The sequence below is a fragment of the Bombina bombina genome, chromosome 4 (assembly GCF_027579735.1).
Source record: "Bombina bombina isolate aBomBom1 chromosome 4, aBomBom1.pri, whole genome shotgun sequence".
Taxonomy (NCBI): Eukaryota; Metazoa; Chordata; class Amphibia; order Anura; family Bombinatoridae; genus Bombina; species Bombina bombina.
The window spans coordinates 1,129,263,968-1,129,286,388 of NC_069502.1; the positions used below are offsets into that span (position 1 = coordinate 1,129,263,968).

The following is a 22,421-nucleotide window of genomic DNA, read 5'->3' on the forward strand; positions in this document are numbered from 1 at the left end:
CTACATGGCCATCATGATTAGCCTAACAAAGTACAACAATAAAACCTTGGCTCTTGAAAGCCCGTTAATTGGCTGTATTTTGGTAGTACTGTTCTTATTAGTTTAATACCTGTTACAACACCGAATGGTGGGAGGTCTATATGGCCTGCATGATTAGCCGCACCAAACCAAAAAAAAAGACATGCGGTCTTGGACTAAGACCCATGGCTAACTCGGTTGTTTAAAGTAGTACTATTCTTAGCACTCTCATCCCTGTTACTTCAAGGCCTCTCGGGGGTGGTCTACATGGCCATCATGATTAGCCTAACAAAGTACAACAATAAAACCTTGGCTCTTGAAAGCCCGTTAATTGGCTGTATTTTGGTAGTACTGTTCTTATTAGTTTAATACCTGTTACAACACCGAATGGTGGGAGGTGATTAGCCACACCAAACCAAAGAAAAAGACATGCGGTCTTGGACTAAGACCCATGGCTAACTCGGTTGTTTAAAGTAGTACTATTCTTAGCACTTTCATCCCTGTTACTTCAAGGTCTCTCGGGGGTGGTCTACATGGCCATCATGATTAGCCTAACAAAGTACAACAATAAAACCTTGGCTCTTGAAAGCCCGTTAATTGGCTGTATTTTGGTAGTACTGTTCTTATTAGTTTAATACCTGTTACAACACCGAATGGTGGGAGGTCTATATGGCCTGCATGATTAGCCGCACCAAGCCAAAAAAAAAGATATGCGGTCTTGGACTAAGACCCATGGCTAACTCGGTTGTTGAAAGTAGTACTATTCTTAGCACTTTCATCCCTGTTACTTCCAGGCCTCTCGGGGGTGGTCTACATGGCCATCATGTTTAGCCTAACATAGTACAATAAAACCTTGGCTCTTGAAAGCCCGTTAATTGGCTTTATTTTGGTAGTACTGTTCTTATTAGTTTAATACCTGTTACAACACCGAATGGTGGGAGGTCTATATGGCCTGCATGATTAGCCTCACCAAACCAAAAAAAAAGACAAACCGTCTTGGACTAAGACCCATGGCTAAATCGGTTGTTGAAAGTAGTACTATTCTTAGCACTTTCATCCCTGTTACTTCCAGGCCTCTCGGGGGTGGTCTACATGGCCATCATGTTTAGCCTAACATAGTACAATAAAACCTTGGCTCTTGAAAGCCTGTTAATTGGCTTTATTTTGGTAGTACTGTTCTTATTAGTTTAATACCTGTTACAACACCGAATGGTGGGAGGTCTATATGGCCTGCATGATTAGCCGCACCAAACCAAAAAAAAAGACATGCGGTCTTGGACTAAGACCCATGGCTAACTCGGTTGTTTAAAGTAGTACTATTCTTAGCACTTTCATCCCTGTTACTTCAAGGCCTCTCGGGGGTGGTCTACATGGCCATCATGATTACCCTCACCAAAATATAACAACAAGACGTGCGTTCAGGGAACCATGGTAAGGTTACTTCCTTTTGCAAAATCGAGTATACCAGTTGCAGGCAGAGGTTCTTACCCTGCATTATGGCTGCACCTCTCCCTAAAAGAGGCATCCGTTACAGAGTCTGTGGGCATGTATGCAAAGAGCTGGCCTGCCTAAAAGGAGCAGCAAGGCAGTACAGGTTGTTCTCCTTCAGCCATTTTATACGATGGCCCACAACCCTCAACAGCCACAACAGAATGAAACGCCACATATGCCATCCTTTTGAACAATCGAGTACAGGTATGGCATTGATTTTAGAAACACAGAGATAATTTTTAGGAACCGTGAAATTGAAGAAAAAACCATGCTTGGACACCCAGTACAGTACAGGTCGTTCTCCTTCGGCCTTTTTATAAGAGGGTCCAGGACCCTCAACAAAAACAACAGCAGGAAAGAGGACATATGGCATCCTTTTGAACAATAGAGTACAGGTAAGGCATTGATTTTAGAAACCCAGAGATAATTTTTAGGAAACGGGAAATAGAAAAAAACATTGATTGGACACCCAGTACACTTCTTTCTCCTTCGGCCTTTTTATAAGAGGGTCCAGGACCCTCAACAGAAACAACAGCAGGAAAGAGGACATATGCCATCCTTTTGAACAATAGAGTACAGGTAAGGCATTGATTTTAGAAACCCGGACATAATTTGTTGGAACGGGGAAATTCAACCAAAAAAATGGGTTTTATAAGAGGCTCCAGGACCCTCAACAGAAACAACAGCAGGAAAGAGGACATATGGCATCCTTTTGAACAATAGAGTACAGGTAAGGCATTGATTTTAGAAACCCGGAGATAATTTGTTGGAACCGGGAAATTGAACCAAAAAAATTATTGGACACCCAGTACACTTCTTTCTACTTCAGCCTTTTTATAACAGGCTCCAGGACCCTCAACAAAAACAACAGCAGGAAAGAGGACATCTGCCATCCTTTTGAACAATAGAGTACAGGTAAGGCATTGATTTTAGAAACCCAGAGATAATTTTTAGGAAACGGGAAATAGAAAAATACATTGATTGGACACCCAGTACACTTCTTTCTCCTTCAGCTTTTTTATAAGAGGTTCCAGGACCCTCAACAAAATCAACAGCAGGAAAGAGGACATATGGCATCCTTTTGAACAATAGAGTACAGGTACAGCATTGAATTTAGAAACCCAGAGATAATTTTTAGGAAACATGAAATTCAACCAAAAAATGATTGGACACCCAGTACACTTCTGTCTCCTTCAGCCTTTTTATAAGAGGGTCCAGGACCCTCAACAAAACCAACAGCAGGAAAGAGGACATATGGCATCCTTTTGAACAATAGAGTACAGGTAAGGCATTGATTTTAAAAACCCAGAGATAATTTTTAGGAAACGGGAAATTGAACCAAAAAAATGATTGGACACCCAGTACACTTCTATCTCCTTCAGCCTTTTTATAAGAGGGTCCAGGACCCTCAACAAAACCAACAGCAGGAAAGAGGACATATGGCATCCTTTTGAACAATAGAGTACAGGTAAGGCATTGATTTTTGAAACCCAGAGATAATTTTTAGGAAACGGGAAATTGAACCAAAAAAATTATTGGACACCCAGTACACTTCTATCTCCTTCAGCCTTTTTATAAGAGGGTCCAGGACCCTCAACAAAACCAACAGCAGGAAAGAGGACATATGGCATCCTTTTGAACAATAGAGTACAGGTAAGGCATTGATTTTAGAAACCCAGAGATAATTTTTAGGAAACGGGAAATTGAACCAAAAAAATGATTGGACACCCAGTACACTTCTATCTCCTTCAGCCTTTTTATAAGAGGGTCCAGGACCCTCAACAAAACCAACAGCAGGAAAGAGGACATATGGCATCCTTTTGAACAATAGAGTACAGGTAAGGCATTGATTTTAGAAACCCAGAGATAATTTTTAGGAAACGGGAAATTGAACCAAAAAAATTATTGGACACCCAGTACACTTCTATCTCCTTCAGCCTTTTTATAAGAGGGTCCAGTACCCTCAACAAAACCAACAGCAGGAAAGAGGACATATGGCATCCTTTTGAACAATAGAGTACAGGTAAGGCATTGATTTTAGAAACCCAGAGATAATTTTTTAGGAAACGGGAACTAGAAAAAAAATTGATTGGACACCCAGTACACTTCTTTCTCCTTCGGACTTTTTCTAAGAGGGTCCAGGACCCTCAACAGAAACAACAGCAGGAAAGAGGACATATGGCATCCTTTTGAACAATAGAGTACAGGTAAGTCATTGATTTTAGAAACCCAGAGATAATTTGTTGGAACCGGGAAATTGAACCAAAAAAATGATTGGACACCCAGTACACTTCTTTCTACTTCAGCCTTTTTATAAGAGGCTCCAGGACCCTCAACAAAACCAACAGCAGGAGAGAGGACATATGGCATCCTTTTGAACAATAGAGTACAGGTACAGCATTGATTTTAGAAACCCAGAGATAATTTTTAGGAACCGGGAAATTGAACCAAAAAAATGATTGGACACCCAGTACACTTCTGTCTCCTTCAGCCTTTTTATAAGAGGGTCCAGGACCCTCAACAAAACCAACAGCAGGAAAGAGGACATATGGCATCCTTTTGAACAATAGAGTACAGGTAAGGCATTCATTTTAAAAACCCAGAGATAATTTTTAGGAAACGGGAAATTGAACCAAAAAAACATTTATTGGACACCCAGTACACTTCTATCTCCTTCAGCCTTTTTATAAGAGGGTCCAGGACCCTCAACAAAACCAACAGCAGGAAAGAGGACATATGGCATCCTTTTGAACAATAGAGTACAGGTAAGGCATTGATTTTAGAAACCCAGAGATAATTTTTAGGAAACGGGAAATTGAACCAAAAAAATGATTGGACACCTAGTACACTTCTTTCTCCTTCAGCCTTTTTATAAGAGGGTCCAAGACCCTCAACAGAAACAACAGCTGGAAAGCGGACATTTTGCATCCTTTTGAACAATAGAGTACAGGTACGGCATTGATTTTAGAAACCCGGAGATAATTTTTAGGAACCGGGAAATTGGCAAAAAAAACATGCTTGGACACCCAGTACAGTACAGGTCGTTCTCCTTCAGCCTTTTTATAACAGGGTCCAGCACCCTCGACAGAAACAACTGCAGGAAACACCACATATGCCATCCTTTTGCACAATAGAGTACAGGTATGGCATCCATTTTAGAAACCCGGAGATAATTTTTAGGAACCGGGAGATGGAAAAAGAAGCTTGGACAACCAGTACACTTTGTTCTCCTTCAGCCTTTTTTTAAGATGGCACACGGACCTCAACAGGCACAACAGCATGAAACACCACATATGCCATCCTTTTGCACAATCGAGTACAGGTATGGCATTGATTTGAGGAACCCGGAGATAATTGAGAGGAACCGGGAACATTTAACAAAAAATGTGCTTGGACACCCAGTACAGGTCGTTCTCCTTCAGCCTTTTTATACCATGGGCCACGACCCTCAACAGGCACAACAGCATGAAACACCACATATGCCACCCTTTTGCACAATAAACTACAGGTATGGCATAGATGGAACCCGGAGATAATTTAGAGCAACCAAGAGACGGATAAAGATGCTTGGTCGGTCCTCCTCCTTCAAATTTGGGGCACTGCGCGTGCAATTTATTGGTCAACCAGATATGAGTGTTGTGTTAAGTTGTACTATTCTTAACAGTTTAATCACTGTTATGTGCCTTTTTTTTTTTGCTTTGAGTTTTGTAGCCACAGAGCAGCAGCAGAGGCCAGAAAAATTAGGCATGTACAAATGACTGAAGAATTGTGTATTGTTGCAGCCACTGCTGTAGCAACAGCCAGAATAATTGATGTTTCTAAAACATTTAGAAAGTGCCCTAAAAGCTTACGGCTTGAACACTAGTTGTTGGCGGATAAGTCACGCAAGTCATCCTGCATTATAAGAAAAAAAAAGCCAGCGTGTGTACCAGTTGTAGCCCAAGCCAGCTCATATCATCATCAGGCCTTTTTTACTCAAATGTATCACCCAATGTCAGTCCCTTCAGGATCCAGCCCTCATTCATTTTAATAAAGGTGAGATAGTCAAGACTTTTTTGACCTAGGCGACTTCTCTTCTCAGTGACAAAACCTCCTGCTGCACTGAAGGTCCTTTCGGACAGGACACTTGAAGCGGGGCAGGCCAGAAGTTCAATTGCAAATTGGGATAGCTCAGGCCACAGATCAAGCCTGCACACCCAGTAGGCAAGGGGTCCATCGCTCCTCAGAGTGTCGAGATCCGCAGTTAATGCTAGGTAGTCTGCTACCTGTCGGTTGAGTCTTTCTCTAAAGGCTGGATCCCGAAAGGCTCTGGCGATGCATGGGAGTTAAAAAGGTCCACATGTCCTCCATCAACAAGACATCAGGAAAGCGTCCTGTCCTTGCCACCGTGGTCGTGGGAGGAGGATTACTTTCATCTCTTCCCCTGTTACATTCCCGTTGTGCTGTGACATCACCCTTATACGCTGTGTAAAGCATAGTTTTTAATTTATTTTTAAAATGCTCCAACCTTTCCGACTTGCAGGAATTTGGTAACATTTCAGGCACTTTATGCTTATACCGGGGGTCTAGTAGCGTGGACACCCAGTACAGGTCGTTCTCCTTCAGCTTTTTTATACAAGGGTCCCTCAACAGGCACGACAGCATGAAAGAACCCATTTGCACAAGGTTGGATGCCGAGTTAATCATGTCCCGTTCCTCGTCCTCACTGATCTCACTGAGTGTATCTTCTTCCCCCCAGCCACGTAAAACACCACGGGTACCAGAGAGGTGACAACAACGAGCACCCTGGGATGCCTGTTGTGCTTGGTCTTCCTCCTCCTCCTCAAAGCCACATTCCTCCTCTGACTCCTCTTCCTCACAATACTCTTCCTGCGTTGCCGCAGGTCCAGCAAGCGATGCTGATAAGGCTGTTTGTGGTGGTGATGGACACGTCGGCCTGATCCAGCACTCTTCACAGGGCACGCTCCAGGAAGAAAACAAATGGTATGATGTCGCTGATGGTGCCTTCGGTGCGACTGACAAGGTTTGTCACCTCCTCAAAAGGACGCATGAGCCTACAGGCATTGCGCATGAGCGTCCAGTAATTTGGAAAAAAAATCCCCAGCTCCCAGAGGCTGTCCTAGCACCCCGGTCATACAAATACTCATTAACAGCTTTTTCTTGTTGGAGCAGGCGGTCAAACATTAGGAGTGTTGAATTCCACCGTGTCGGGCTGTCGCAAATCAAGCGCCTCACTGGCAGGTTGTTTCGACGCTGGATATCGGACAAGTGCGCCATGGCCGTGTAGGAACGCCTGAAATGGCCACACACCTTCCTGGCCTGCTTTAGGACGTCCTGTAAGCCTGGGTACTTGTGCACAAACCATTGTACAATCAGATTACACACATGTGCCATGCACAGCACATGTGTCAACTTGCCCAATTTCAATGCCGCCACCAAATTACTTCCATTGTCAGAAACAACCTTGCCAATCTCCAGTTGGTGCGGAGTCAGCCACTAATCCACCTGTGTGTTCAGGGCGGTCAGGAGTGCTGGTGCGGTGTGACTCTCCGCTTTCAGGCAAGTCAACCCCAAGACGGCGTGACACTGCCATATCCGGGATGTGGAATAGTACCTGGGGAGCTGGGGGGTGCCATTGATGTGGAGCAAGACGCCGAGGAAGAGGTTATGGAAGAGGTTATGGAAGAGGATGGAGTAGGAGGAGTAGAGGAGGTAGCAGCAGGCCTGCCTGCAAGTTGTGGCGGTGTCACCAACTCTTCTGCAGAGCCACGCATTCCATGCTTGTCAGACGTCAGCAGGTTTACCCAATGCGCAGTTTAGGTGATATACCTGCCCTGACCATGCTTTGCAGACCAGCTATCCGTGGTCATATGGACCCTTGCCCCAACGCTGTGTGCCAGACATGTCATTACTTCCTTTCGCACAACAGAGTACAGGTTTGGGATTGCCTTTTGTGAAAAGAAATTTCTGCCAGGTACCTTCCACTGCTGTGTCCCAATAGATACAAATTTTTTGAAAGCATCAGACTCCACCAGCTTGTATGGTAAAAGCTGGCGGGCTAAGAGTTCAGACAAGCCAGCTGTCAGACGCCGGGCAAGGGGGTGACTTTGAGAAATTGGCTTCTTACGCTCAAACATGTCCTTGACAGACACCTGACTGTGGGCAGATGACCAGGAACTGCTACGGAAGAGAGACTCAGTGGAGGATGGTTGAGAGGGGGCAAGGAGGACAGCAGTGGTTGACGTGGCTAAAGATGCTGGAGCAGGAGGAGGAGGGCGGCTTTTAGTTTGTGTGCTGCTTCTACTCATGTGTTCTTCCCATCGGCGTTTGTGATGGGAGACCATGTGCCTTCGCAAAGCAGTTGTACCTAGGTGGGTGTTGGACTTTTCCCACGACTCAGTTTCTTTTGGCACAGGTTGCAAATATCATCGCTGTTGTCAGAGGCAGACACACAAAAAAAATGCCACACTGCTGAGCTCTGCGATGACGGCATTCTGGTGGTGGCAACAGCATGTGTTGATGGGCATCGGCGTGCTGTCTGGCTGACCCCGGGTGCCGATGCATGCTGTCTGACTGTGCCACTAGCTCCTTGCGACGAACTCCCCCTGCTTCCAACTCGTCTCCTCCTCCTCCTCCTCTCTGTCTCCCCATCTGAACTTTCCCCCTCTTCTTCTTCTCTTCTAGCAGGCACCCACGTGACATCCACCGACACATCATCATCAACCGCTTCACTTGTATCTGACACATCAAGAAAGGAAGCAGCAGCGGGTACAACATTATCATCATCATCACACTGTACCTCCATGTCTGTAATGCTGCCTGACTGAGACATATCACTGTTATCTACATCCTCTGTCAATGATGGTTGCGCATCACTCATTTCTTCCAACTGATGTGTCAATAACTCCTGTGACAGATCAAGTGAAGCGGCTGTGGTGCTAGTGTTAGTGGTGGTGACAGGCGGGCGAGTGGCACTGGTCACTTGAGAGGTGCCCAAAGCACAGCTGGACGTAGATGGTGCGTCAAGGTTAGGAAGACTAGGAGCGGAAGCTGTAGAAGATTGGGTGTCCTGTGTTAGCCATTCAACTAGGTCCTCCTCAGAACTTTTCGCGTCCCCTCTGGCACCCGGCATCTGAGCAATGTGCATATTTGTAGGGTCTAAAGGAATCACAGCACCAGGACCACGACGGAACCTGTGGGGTGGCCTGCCTCTGCCTGTCATTTTTTTTAAAAATGGACACTTACAATACTATTACACAAATTATGAGTGGTGGCACTGGGCAAGTGGGCACAGTATACGCTGTGAGACTGACAACAAAAAAAAGACTGATGTTTCAAAGTCAAAAATGTTTATTTTTTAAATATTAGAAGTACTGTGACAACAAATATGATTGTTGGCACTAGTTGGCAAATGAGCCTGTCTGGCACACACGCTGGGAGTAAGGCAACTGCAATTAGATTAAACTAGCTGAGTCATGCTTCTTAGTTCAAATTTTTTTTTTTTTTAAATAAATTGACAATACTGTTAGAACAAATATGATTGGTGGCACTAGTTGGAAATGGCAAGTGGGCCTGGCACACAGGCTGGCAGGCAGGCAACTGCAATTCAATGGCACTAGGAGACTGAAAATTCACAGTCAAAAAAGTTATGATTGAAAATTTTTTCAAAACTGTTACAAGAAATATGATTGGTGGCACTAGTTGGCTAGTGGGCCTGGCACACACTCTGGCAGGCAGGAGGAAACTGCAATTCAATGGCACAAGCAAAATGATGATTCACAATCTAACAATTTTTTATTTTAAATATTAACAATACTGTTACAACAAATATGATTGGTGTAACTAGTTGGCAAGTGGGCCTGGCACACAGGCTGGCAGGCAGGCAACTGCAATTCAATGGCACTAGGAGACTTAAGATTCACAGTCAAAAAAGTTATGATTGAAAATTTTTTCAATACTGTTACAAGAAATATGATTGGTGGCACTAGTTGGCTAGTGGGCCTGGCACACACTCTGGCAGGCAGGAGGAAACTGCAATTCAATGGCACAAGCAAACTGATGATTCACAATCTAACAATTTTTTATTTAAAATATTAACAATACTGTTACAACAAATATGATTGGTGTAACTAGTTGGCAAGTGGGCCTGGCACACAGGCTGGCAGGCAGGCAAATACAATTCAATGGCACTAGGAGACTGAAGATTCACAGTCAAAAAAGTTATGATTTAAAAAAAATTTCAATACTGTTACAAGAAATATGATTGGTGGCACTATTTGGATAGTGGGCCTGGCACACACGCTGGCAGGCACGAGTAAACTGCAATTCAATGGCACTAGCAAACTGATGATTCACCATCTAACAATTTTTTATTTTAAATATTAACAATACTGTTACAACAAATATGATTGGTGTAACTAGTTGGCAAGTGGGCCTAGCACACAGGCTGGCAGGCAGGCAACTGCAATTCAATGGCACTAGGAGACTGAAGATTCACAGTCAAAAATGTTATGATTGAAAAAAATTCAATACTGTTACAAGAAATATGATTGGTGGCACTAGTTGGATAGTGGGCCTGGCACATATGCTGGCAGGCAGGAGGAAACTGCAATTCAATGGCACAAGCAAACTGATGATTCACAATATAACAATTTTTTATTTTAAATATTAACAATACTGTTACAACAAATATGATTGGTGTAACTAGTTGGCAAGTGGGCCTGGCACACACGCTGGCAGGCAGGCAACTGCAATTCAATGGCACTAGGAGACTGAAGATTCAGTCAAAAAAGTTATGATTTTAAATTTTTTAAATACTGTTACAAGAAATATGATTGGTGGCACTAGTTGGCTAGTGGGCTTGGACACACGCTGGCAGGCAGGAGGAAACTGCAATTCAATGGCACGAGCAAACTGATGATTCACAATCTAACAATTTTTTATTTAAAATATTAACAATACTGTTACAACAAATATGATTGGTGTAACTAGTTGGCAAGTGGCCTGGCACAGACGCTGCCAGGCAGGCAGGCAACTGCAATTCAATGGCACTAGGAGACTGAAGATTCACAGTCAAAAAAGTTATGATTTAAAAAAATGTCAATACTGTTACAAGTAATATGATTGGTGGCACTAGTTGGCTTGTGGGCCTGGCACACACGCTGGCAGGCAGGAGGAAACTGCAATTCAATGGCACTAGCAAACTGATGATTCATAATCTATCAATTTTTTATTTTAAATATTAACAATACTGTTACAACAAATATGATTGGTGTAACTAGTTGGCAAGTGGGTCTGGCACACACGCTGGCAGGCAGGCAACTGCAATTCAATGGCACTAGGAGACTGAAGATTCACAGTCAAAAAAGTTATGATTTAAAAATTTTAAATACTGTTACAAGAAATATGATTGGTGGCACTAGTTGGCTAGTGGGCCTGGCACACACACTGGCAGGCAGGAGGAAACTGCAATTCATTGGCACGAGCAAAATGGTGATTCACAATCTAACAATTTTTTATTTTAAATATTAACAATACTGTTACAACAAATATGATTGGTGTAACTAGTTGGCAAGTGGGCCTGGCACACATGCTGGCAGGCAGACAACTGCAATTCAATGGCACTAGGAGACTTAAGATTCTCAGTAAAAAAAGTTATGATTTAAAAAAAATTCAATACTGTTACAAGAAATATGATTGGTGGCACTAGTTGGCTAGTGGGCCTGGCACACACGCTGGCAGGCAGGAGGAAACTGCAATTCAATGGCACGAGCAAACTGATGATTCACAATCTAACTATTTTTTATTTTAAATATTAACAATACTGTTACAACAAATATGATTGGTGTAACTAGTTGGCAAGTGGGCCTGGCACACACGCTGGCAAGCAGGCAACTGCAATTCAATGGCACTAGGAGACTGAAGATTCATAGTCAAAAAAGTTATGATTTAAAAAAAATTCAATACTGTTACAAGAAATATGATTGGTGGCACTAGTTGGCTAGTGGACCTGGCACACACGCTGGCAGGCAGGAGGAAACTGCAATTCAATGGCACGAGCAAACTGATGATTCACAATCTAACTATTTTTTTTTTAAATATTAACAATACTGTTACAACAAATATGATTGGTGTAACTAGTTGGCAAGTGGGCCTGGCACACACGCTGGCAGGCAGGCAACTGCAATTCAATGGCACTAGGAGACTGAAGATTCATAGTCAAAAAAGTTATGATTTAAAAAAAATTCAATACTGTTACAAGAAATATGATTGGTGGCACTAGTTGGCTAGTGGACCTGGCACACACGCTGGCAGGCAAGAGGAAACTGCAATTCAATGGCACGAGCAAACTGATGATTCACAATCTAACTATTTTTTTTATATTAACAATACTGTTACAACAAATATGATTGGTGTAACTAGTTGGCAAGTGGGCCTGGCACACACGCTGGCAGGCAGGCAACTGCAATTCAATGGCACTAGGAGACTAAAGATTCACAGTCAAAAAAGTTATGATTTAAAAAAAATTCTATACTGTTACAAGAAATATGATTGGTGGCACTAGTTGGCTAGTGGGCCTGGCACACACGCTGGCAGGCAGGAGGAAACTGCAATTCAATGGCACCAGCAAACTGATGATTCACAATCTAACAATTTTTTATTTTAAATATTAACAATACTGTTACAACAAATATGATTGGTGTAACTAGTTGGCAAGTGGGCCTGGCACACAGGCTGGCAGGCAGGCAGGCAACTGCAATTCAATGGCACTAGGAGACTGAAGATTCACAGTCAAAAAAGTTATGATTTAAAAAATTTCAATACTGTTACAAGAAATATGATTGGTGGCACTAGTTGGCTAGTGAGCCTGGCACACACGCTGGCAGGCAGGAGGAAACTGCAATTCTATGGCACTAGCAAACTGATGATTCACAGTCTAACAATTTTTTATTTTAAATATTAACAATACTGTTACAACAAATATGATTGGTGGCACTAGTTGGCTAGTGGGCCTGGCACACATGCTGGCAGGCAGGAAACTGCAATTCAATGGCACTAGCAGACTGATGATTCACAATCTAAGAATGTATTATTTTAAATATTTATAATACTGTTAGAACAAATATGATTGGTGTAACTAGTTGGCAAGTGGCCTGACACACACGCTGGCAGACAGGCAACTGCAATTCAAAGGCACTAGCAGACTGATGATTCACAGGCAAAAAATTATTTATTCTAAATAATTACTATACTGTTATAACAAATATGATTGGTGGGAATAGTTGGCAACAAGTGGGCCTGGCACACACGCTGGCAGGCAGGCAACTGCAATTGGATTACACTAGCAGACTGATCTTTCAGAGTCAAACATTTATTATTTTTAATATTTAAACTACTGTTATAACAAATATGATTGGTGGCACCAGTTGGCAAGTGAGCCTGGCACACACGCTGGCTGGCAGGCAACTGCAATTCAATTGCACTAGCAGGCCAATGATTCACAGTCAAAAAATATTTTATTTTAAATATTTACACTACTGTTATAACAAATATGATTGGTGTAACTAGTTGGCAAGTGGGCCTGGCAAACACGCTGGCAGGCAGGCAACTGCAATTAAATAACAATAGCAGAGTGATGTAACAGTTTGTTTTTACAAAAGTTACAAAAATGTTACAACAGATAGGAGTAATGGCACTCAGGATAGAACTAGGCACAGTATGTGCTGGCAGCCTGACACACAGGCTGGCACTAGTGGTGGCAGGCTGGCCTGTGAACTATTATTAAATAACACTCGAAGAGTGATGTAAAAAAAAAATTTAATTTTTTTTTACATTATGTTACACCAGATAGGAGTCGTGGACTGGCACTGAGGATGGAAGTAGGCACAGTATATGCTGGCAGCCTGACACACAGGCTGGCACTAATGGCAGCCTGGCTGGCCTGGCAACTAAAATTAAATAACACTAGAAGAGGACTGATGTAAAAAAAATGTTTACATAGAATTTACACTAATGTTGTTACACCAGATATAAGTGGTGGAAAAAAAAATATTAATCTGTGTCACACTATATGATGTGGCCCAGAAACACACCGGCCTGATGGAAAAAGAAATTAAATTACACTAGCAAAATGATTGTAAATTTTTTTTTTACTTTAAAATAATGTAAAGAAGATATGAGTCATGGCTGGTAGGTAGGGCAGCAATTTACCACAGTATGCTGTGTAAGTGAGAAAGACACAGGCCTGATAGAAAATGAAATTAGATTACACTAGCAAAATAATTTAAAGGTTTTTTTTTGGGAATTTAAAAAAAGGTTAAGCACATATGAGTCGTGGCTGATAGACTAGGGAGGGCAGCAATTAAACACAGTATGCTCTGTAAGTCAGCAAAACACATATGATTGGTGTAACTAGTTGGCAAGTGGGCCTGGCACACACGCTGGCAGGCAGGCAACTGCAATTCAATGGCACTAGGAGACTGAAGATTCACAGTCAAAAAAGTTATGATTTTAAATTTTTTAAATACTGTTACAAGAAATATGATTGGTGGCACTAGTTGGCTAGTGGGCTTGGACACACGCTGGCAGGCAGGAGGAAACTGCAATTCAATGGCACGAGCAAACTGATGATTCACAATCTAACAATTTTTTATTTAAAATATTAACAATACTGTTACAACAAATATGATTGGTGTAACTAGTTGGCAAGTGGCCTGGCACACACGCTGCCAGGCAGGCAGGCAACTGCAATTCAATGGCACTAGGAGACTGAAGATTCACAGTCAAAAAAGTTATGATTTAAAAAAATTTCAATACTGTTACAAGTAATATGATTGGTGGCACTAGTTGGCTTGTGGGCCTGGCACACACGCTGGCAGGCAGGAGGAAACTGCAATTCAATGGCACTAGCAAACTGATGATTCATAATCTATCGATTTTTTATTTTAAATATTAACAATACTGTTACAACAAATATGATTGGTGTAACTAGTTGGCAAGTGGGTCTGGCACACACGCTGGCAGGCAGGCAACTGCAATTCAATGGCACTAGGAGACTGAAGATTCACAGTCAAAAAAGTTATGCTGCTGAACTCTGCTTGTCTGATCACTCTGCTTATTGTACCCCTTAACTGCTGGATTGATTTACTGCTGCTTAACTCTGCCTTTCTGACTACTCTGCTTGTTAAACTCCTATTGCTCTGGACTGCCTTACAGTTACCAAATCCTGCCTGCCTGACCGTCCTAGTGGTTTACCTCTGGACTACCTTACTGTTACCAAACCCTGCCTGCCTGACCATCCTAGTGGTTTACCTCTGGACTGCCTTGTTGTTGCCGAACCCTGCCTGCTTGACCTTTCTGGTGGTCTATCCCTGATTTCCTGCCTGTTACCGCTGAGTACTACCCTGCCTGTGGTGAGTGCCGCTTACCTCCTCCTTGCGACCTTTCTCTGCTCTGGGATACTCGACGCCGGGATGACAAGACTACTGGCCGAGTTTGGTCTGTTAGTGGAATATCCCATGAGCATTACATCTAGTACTGCTTAATAAATGTGTCGCTACCTATCTAGTACTGTCTAATAAATGTGCTCGCTACCTACCAAGTACTGCCTAATATATGTGCTCGCTACCTATCTAGTACTGCCCAATAAATGTGCTCTCTACCTATCTAGAACTGCCCAATAAATGTGCTCCCTTCCTATTTAGTACTGCCCAATAAATGTGCTCGCTACTTATCAAGTACTGCCTATTAAGTGTGCTCACTACCTATCTAGTACTGCCCAAAAAATGTGCTTGCTACCTATCTAGTATTGCCCAATAAATGTGCTCACTACCTATCTAGTACTGGCCATTAAATGTGCTTGCTACCTATCTAGTACTGCCCAATAAATGTGCTCGCTACCTCTCTAGTACTGCCCAATAAATGTGCTCGCTACCTATCTAGTACTGCCCAATAAATGTGCTCCCTTCCTATCTAGTACTGCCCAAGAAATGTGCTCGCTACCTATTTAGTACTGCCCAAGAAATGTGCACACTACCTATCTAGTACTGCCCAAGAAATGTGCTTGCTACCTGTCTAGAACTGCCTAATAAATATGCTCGCTACTTATTAAGTACTGCCTAATAAAAGTGTTCCCTACCTATCTAGTACTGTCCAATAAATGTGCTCACTACCTATCTAGTACTGTCCAATAAATGTGCCTGCTACCTATCTAGTACTGTCCAATAAATGTGCTCACTACCTATCTAGTACTGTCCAATAAATGTGCTCTCTACCTATCTAGTACTGTCCAATAAATGTGTTTGCTACCTATCTAGTATGTCCAATAAATGTGCTTACTACCTATCTAGTACTGTCCAATAAATGTGCTCGCTACCTATCTAGTACTGCCCACAAAATGTACTCACTACCTATCTAGTACTGCCCACAAAATGTGCTCACTACCTATCTAGTACTGCCCAATAAATGTGCTCGCTACCTATATAGTACTGTCCAATAAATGTGCTCGCTACCTATCTAGTACTGTCCAATAAATGTGCTTGCTACTAATCTAAATATCTCTTCAACAAAGAAAAATATGAGAATTAAGTAAATATGGTAATAGAAATAAATTGTAATTCTTTTTAAATTTTATGCTGTGCCTGAATCACAAAATATTCGGTTTCATGTCCCTTTAAATTCTTTGACATATTTGTAAATCCAATGTTTTTTTGTAAAAGTGTAAAATGAACAATATATTAATTGGATAAAATCCCTAGTGCAGCTATAAAATACCAACATATTAAAATTAATAAACACTAAAAAAAATATTTTATTATTAACACACATTTTTTAACATACCTGGCAGACACTGGTTACATCTTCTTCCTTGATAATTTGGAAGGCATTCACATTGCCCATTCACTTGGTCACACACTGTGTTTGCTAATGTCCCAAGGGGGTCACAGTCACAGTAATGACAGCCAATGGTCAGATTGTACATATGAGGCTTGCATAGATTGCATTGTTGGCCAGTTACACCAGCTTTGCAGAAACATTGACCTGTTGTTTTGTCACAAGATTGAGAGTGGTTTATTGTCCCTGAGACATCACAATTACAAGGAATGCACATCATAGAATTGTCTTCTAGTATTTTATAAAAACCATCCAAGCATTCATTGCACTGTCTTCCACCAATATAAGGCCGACAAACGCACTGACCTGTCACAGCATCACAAACTGTTTCAGGGATAATTCCCTCTTTATTGCAATCACAATGTTTACAGCCAGCGGAATCCAAACCATAATAACTGTCAATGCATGTGTCACAGTCTACTCCTTTGACGTGTTCCCTGCATTTACACTGTCCATTGATAGGATTGCAGAACTGATTGATGGAGCCATATGAATTGCACTTGCAGGGTATACAACTCCTATTTCCTGATATATCTTGTTTAAATCCCAAGTTGCAGCGATCACATTGAAGACCTGCAGAAAAAAAGATAATTCAGATGAGAACATTGTGCAGCACAAATCCGTTTTACAAATCACCTGTGAATTGTACAGTTACATGTCTACATAGCAGATCAATATAACTAACGCTCTGGTTGATACAAATACAAAACACACTGAGTAGCATTATTAGTGTTTTGTGTGAATCTGTCGCTTTGCAAATAATTCAGTCATTGCAAATAATTTTGACATAACTATTTTTTTTTCTTTTTAAATAATTTGGTTCATACTGTATAATTAGCAAATTCAAGTAAGTCACTTACGCCTAGATTTAGAATTTTGCGGCCAAAGGGGTGCGTTAGCTATGCGTGCTTTTTTCTGGTCGCACCTTTTAAATACCGCTGGTATTTAGAGTTCACAGAATGGCTGTGTTTTCAGTGCGTTAGGCTCCAAAAAGGGAGCGTAGAGCATAATTTAACGCCACTGCAACTCTCGATACCAGCGGTGCTTACGGACGCGGCCAGCTTCAAAAACGTGCTCGTGCACGATTCCCCCATAGAAAACAATGGGGCTGTTTGAGCTGAAAAAAAACACCTGCAAAAAAGCCGCGTTCAGCTCCTAACGCAGCCCCATTGTTTCCTATGGGGAAACACTTCCTACGTCTGCACCTAACACTCTAACATGTACCCCGAGTCTAAACACCCCTAGCCTTACACTTATTAACCCCTAATCTGCCGCCCCCACTATCGATGACCCCTGCATATTATTTTTAACCCCTAATCTGCCGCTATGTACACCCCCGCCACCTACATTATCCCTATGTACCCCTAATCTGCTGCCCTAACATCGCCGACCCCTATATTATATTTATTAACCCCTAATCTGCCGCCCCCAACGTCGCCTCCACCTAACTATACTTATTAACCCCTAATCTGCCGACCGTACCTGAGCGCTACTATAATAAATGTATTAACCCCTAATCTGCCTCACTCCCGCCTCAATAACCCTATAAGAAATAGTATTAACCCCTAATCTGCCCTCCCTAACATTGCCGAAACCTAACTTCAACTATTAACCCCTAATCTGCCGACAGGAGCTCACCGCTACTCTAATAAATTTATTAACCCCTAAAGCTAAGTCTAACTTTAACCCTAACACCCCCCTAAATTAAATATAATTTAAATCTAACGAAATAAATTAACTCTTATTAAATAAATTATTCCTATTTAAAGCTAAATACTTACCTGTAAAATAAACCCTAATATAGCTACAATATAAATTATAATTATATTGTAGCTATTTTAGGATTAATATTTATTTTACAGGCAACTTTGTAATTATTTTAACCAGGTACAATAGCTATTAAATAGTTAATAACTATTTAATAGTTACCTAGTTAAAATAATAACAAAATTACCTGTAAAATAAATCCTAACCTAAGTTACAATTAAACCTAACACTACACTATCAATAAATTAATTAAATAAACTACCTACAATTATCTACAATTAAACCTAACACTACACTATTAATAAATAAATTAAATACAATTCCTACAAATAAATACAATTAAATAAACTAACTAAAGTACAAAAAATAAAAAAGAACTAAGTTACAAAAAAATAAAAAAAATATTTACAAACATTAGAAAAAAATTACAACAATTTTGAACTAATTACACCTACTCTAAGCCCCCTAATAAAATAACTAAGACCCCCAAAATAAAAAAATGCCCTACCCTATTCTAAATTACAAAAGTTCAAAGCTCTTTTACCTTACCAGCCCTTAAAAGGGCCCTTTGCGGGGCATGCCCCAAAGAATTCAGCTCTTTTGCCTGTAAAAAAAAAACATACAATACCCCCCCCCCACATTACAACCCACCACCCACATACCCCTAATCTAACCCAAACCCCCCTTAAATAAACCTAACACTAAGCCCCTGAAGATCTCCCTACCTTGTCTTTTGATCCAAGCCAAAGCGGGGGGCTGAAGAGTGACGTCCATCCTCGGGCTGAAGTCTAGATCCAAGTGGCGGCTGAAGAAATCCATCATCGGGCTGAAGTCTTGATCCAAGCGGGCGCTGAAGAAGTCCATCATCGGGATGAAGTCTTCTATGAAGCAGCATCTTCAATCTTCTTTCTTCCAGAGCCATCATCTTCCAGCCGACGCGGAACATCCTCTTCTACCGACGCCTACTCGCCGAATGACGGTTCCTTTAAATGACGTCATCCAAGATGGCGTCCGTCGAATTCCGATTGGCTGATAGGATCCTATCAGCCAATCGGAATTACGGTAGGAAAATTCTGATTGGCTGATGGAATCAGCCAATCAGATTGAGCTCGCATTCTATTGGCTGTTCCGATCAGCCAATAGAATGCGAGCTCAATCTGATTGGCTGATCGGATCAGCCAATCGGATTGAACTTGATTCTGATTGGCTGATTTCTGATTGGTTGATTGACACCCCCTGCTTCGGATCATGAGGCCGATTTAACAAGCTCTGTAGGGAGCTTGAGGGCCCGTGTTTCTGGCGAGTCTTCAGACTCGCTAGAAACAGCAGTTATGAATCAGTGGTCTAAAGACCGCTGCTCCATAACCCTGTATGCTTACTCTGAGCAGGCGGACAGATATCGCCACAATGCAACCCGATCGAGTACGATCAGGTTTATTGACACCCCCTGCTGGCGGCAAATCTGCAGGGGGCGGCGTTGCACCAAGAGCTGCTGGTGCAATGCTGAATATGGAGACAGACATTTGATAAATATGCCTCCATGTCCGCTCACACATTGTTAAATATGCCCCTTAATCTGGCCCTTAAGAAGTTGCAGATGCAGCTTCAGGCCCTGAGCATTGCAGGCTTGCACTAATGGTGTGATGCTTGTTAAGTTTCTACTGTCCCAAATTAAATCATCCTGGATCTTAAAGGGACAGTCTAGTCAAAATTAAAACTCTTATGATTCAGGTAGGGCATGTGATTTTTAACAACTTTCCAATTTACTTTTATCATCAAATTTGCTTTGTTCTCTTTGTATTCTTTGTATTCTTTGTTGAAAGACAAACCTAGGTAGGCTCCTATGCTAATCCCTTGAAGGCCGCTTACCTCATTGCATTTTGACAGTTTTTCACAACTAGACAGAGCTAGTTTGTGTGTGCCATATAGATAACAGGGCTGATTATGCATAACTGGGAAACTGATAAAAAAAAAAGAATTATCAATCTTTTTAAACAATAAACAATTTCAAGTAGAATGTGCCTTGAAGTTAAATCCAGGATTTAATGGGATAATTGAAAAGCCATGCTCTCGCTCAATTGGTTGCTCAAGATCACTGGGTGTGGCTGCACAAGCAATTGCTTGTTCAGTTATAGCCTTCTCTTTCTGGGCTATGATACAGTCTGAATTTTTGAAGTACCACCTGGTACGTCACACATCACATAGTTGCATTACAATATACCAAAATATTGGCTAAAATCTAAAGTCCATAATGTTTTAATCCCCTTAGTTTGTCTATTCCTTTCTTGGCAGGTGCAATTGGCACAGGTTTTCTGCCTCACTCTCAGCATTGTGGGTGGTGTAGCTTGTAGTTGAAATCTGGCCTAGGCATCCGGGAAGAAACACCACGTTATGATAAATTGGAAGTAACATGTTTGCTGTATAATATAATGATGCGCATATATTTTTTGCTCTTGCACATGTCTAGTGTGCAAGTCTGGAGCAGTACATGGTAACAAACACTACTGCCATCTAGTGTTCTTATAAATATATAGCAGTATTAAAAGTATTCTTTACAATCTGCTACCATTTAGTGCTCTAGATATGTGCACTTTCCTGAGCCTACCTACATGCTTTTCAACAAGACATACCAAGAAAACCACGAAAGATACATTTTGGATTTTATGTCCCTTCAAAATTAAGCAATTTTTTTTGTAGGTTGTACCCTTGGAATTTGTAAGAACACATTATGATGGAGACAAGTCTTCCTTTGTAACCATTTTAAATTTGCAGCTGAAAATATTGCTCAGCTCAGGAGTTTTTTTCTTCTTCTTAATTTCTATTGAAATAGAAAATGATATAACTGTAAAATGTAATAAAACACACAGTTAAAAAAACAAAGAAATAAAAATTATATATATATATATATATATATATACATGGGGCGATATTACATATATGGCGTAGGTTTCAGCGCAACTGCTGAAACCCGTGCTGCCCTTAAGTTCATCTAGCACATCGGGTGAATCACATATACGGCACCAGCAGATCATATACTGACGTAAGTTGGATAAACTGGCGAGGTACAGAAATGTGCGGAAATAAACATTTCTGGAGTCGATAGTGACTTATGGCAGTATATGTATATATATCTGCCAGCGCCTAAGTAAAAAACAAAAAAATGTTTAATCGCCCGTAAAAGTCTAACCTGCCTCCCAAAAATGCCTGGAAGAATACCTTCGCCGCCTGGATGAAGACTTTGCTCAGCCTGGAAGAAGATGGATGTCCGGACTTCAGGAATGGTTAGTACATTTTTGGGGTTAGTGTTAGGTTGTTTTTTTTGGGGGGAGTTTAGATTAGTGCTTTTTTATTTTTTAATGGGCAGCAAAAGAGCTGATTGCCCTTTTAAGGACAATGCCCATACAAATGCCCCTTTAGGGGCAATGGGTAAATTATATTTTTTTAGAGTTAGGTCATTTTTATTTTGGGGGGTTTTACTGTTAGGGGTTAATTTGTATTTTTTTATGTAAAAGAGACGATTTCTTTAGGGCAATGCCCTACAAAAGGCCCTTTTAAGGGCTATTGGTAGTTAAGTGTTAGATTGGGGGTGTTTTATCTGGGGTGCCTTTTTTGTTTTTATATGGGTATTGGATAAGGTTTTGTAATATTAGATTTTTTATTTTAATTTCATCTTAGGTTCTTTTTAATGTAATGTTAGGATTTTTATTTTAATGTTGAGTTAGGATTTTTTTATTTTGTTAATTTTTAATTAATTTTTAAAGGTAGACTTTTTTTATTTTAAGTGTAGTTAATTGAGGATAATTTAGGGGGTATAAAGTTAGGGGGCTTAGTGATTAGATTAATACTTTGCGCTGTGGAGGGATGGTGGTTTAGGGGTTAATAGTGTTAATATGTAGTTTGTGATGTGGGGGGATGGAGGATTAGGGGTTAATATTGTAATTAGATACTTTGCGTTGTGGGTGTTAATAGGTAGTTTGCAATGTGAGGGATAGCAAAATAGGGGTTAATAGTGTAATTAGATACTTTGTGTTGTCTGTGGGTGGGGGATTAGTGGTAAATAACATTATTAGATACTTTGGGATTTGGGGGTTGGCGGATTAGGGGCTAATACATTTTATTAGTTATTGCGGTGGGGGGATGGTGGTTGAGAGGTACATATTGTGCATGCGTTAGGTGTTTGTTAAGACTTCCAGGGAGTTACGGTGCTCATATACTCAGAGCAAGGCTTGCAGCGCCTGCCTATGTGTGGTGTG

General features: G+C 41.3%; 1 protein-coding gene across 1 annotated transcript in view; it reads right to left on the minus strand.

Moving 5' to 3' along the window:
- The window catches only part of USH2A (usherin), a 2,188,359-nt gene that overhangs the window by 1,820,416 nt on the left and 345,522 nt on the right, over positions 1-22,421 (minus strand). Inside the window, exon 12 of the mRNA XM_053712759.1 lies at positions 16,348-16,974. Within this exon, the coding sequence (XP_053568734.1) occupies positions 16,348-16,974 (627 nt within the window). The remainder of the gene's footprint in view (positions 1-16,347; positions 16,975-22,421) is intronic.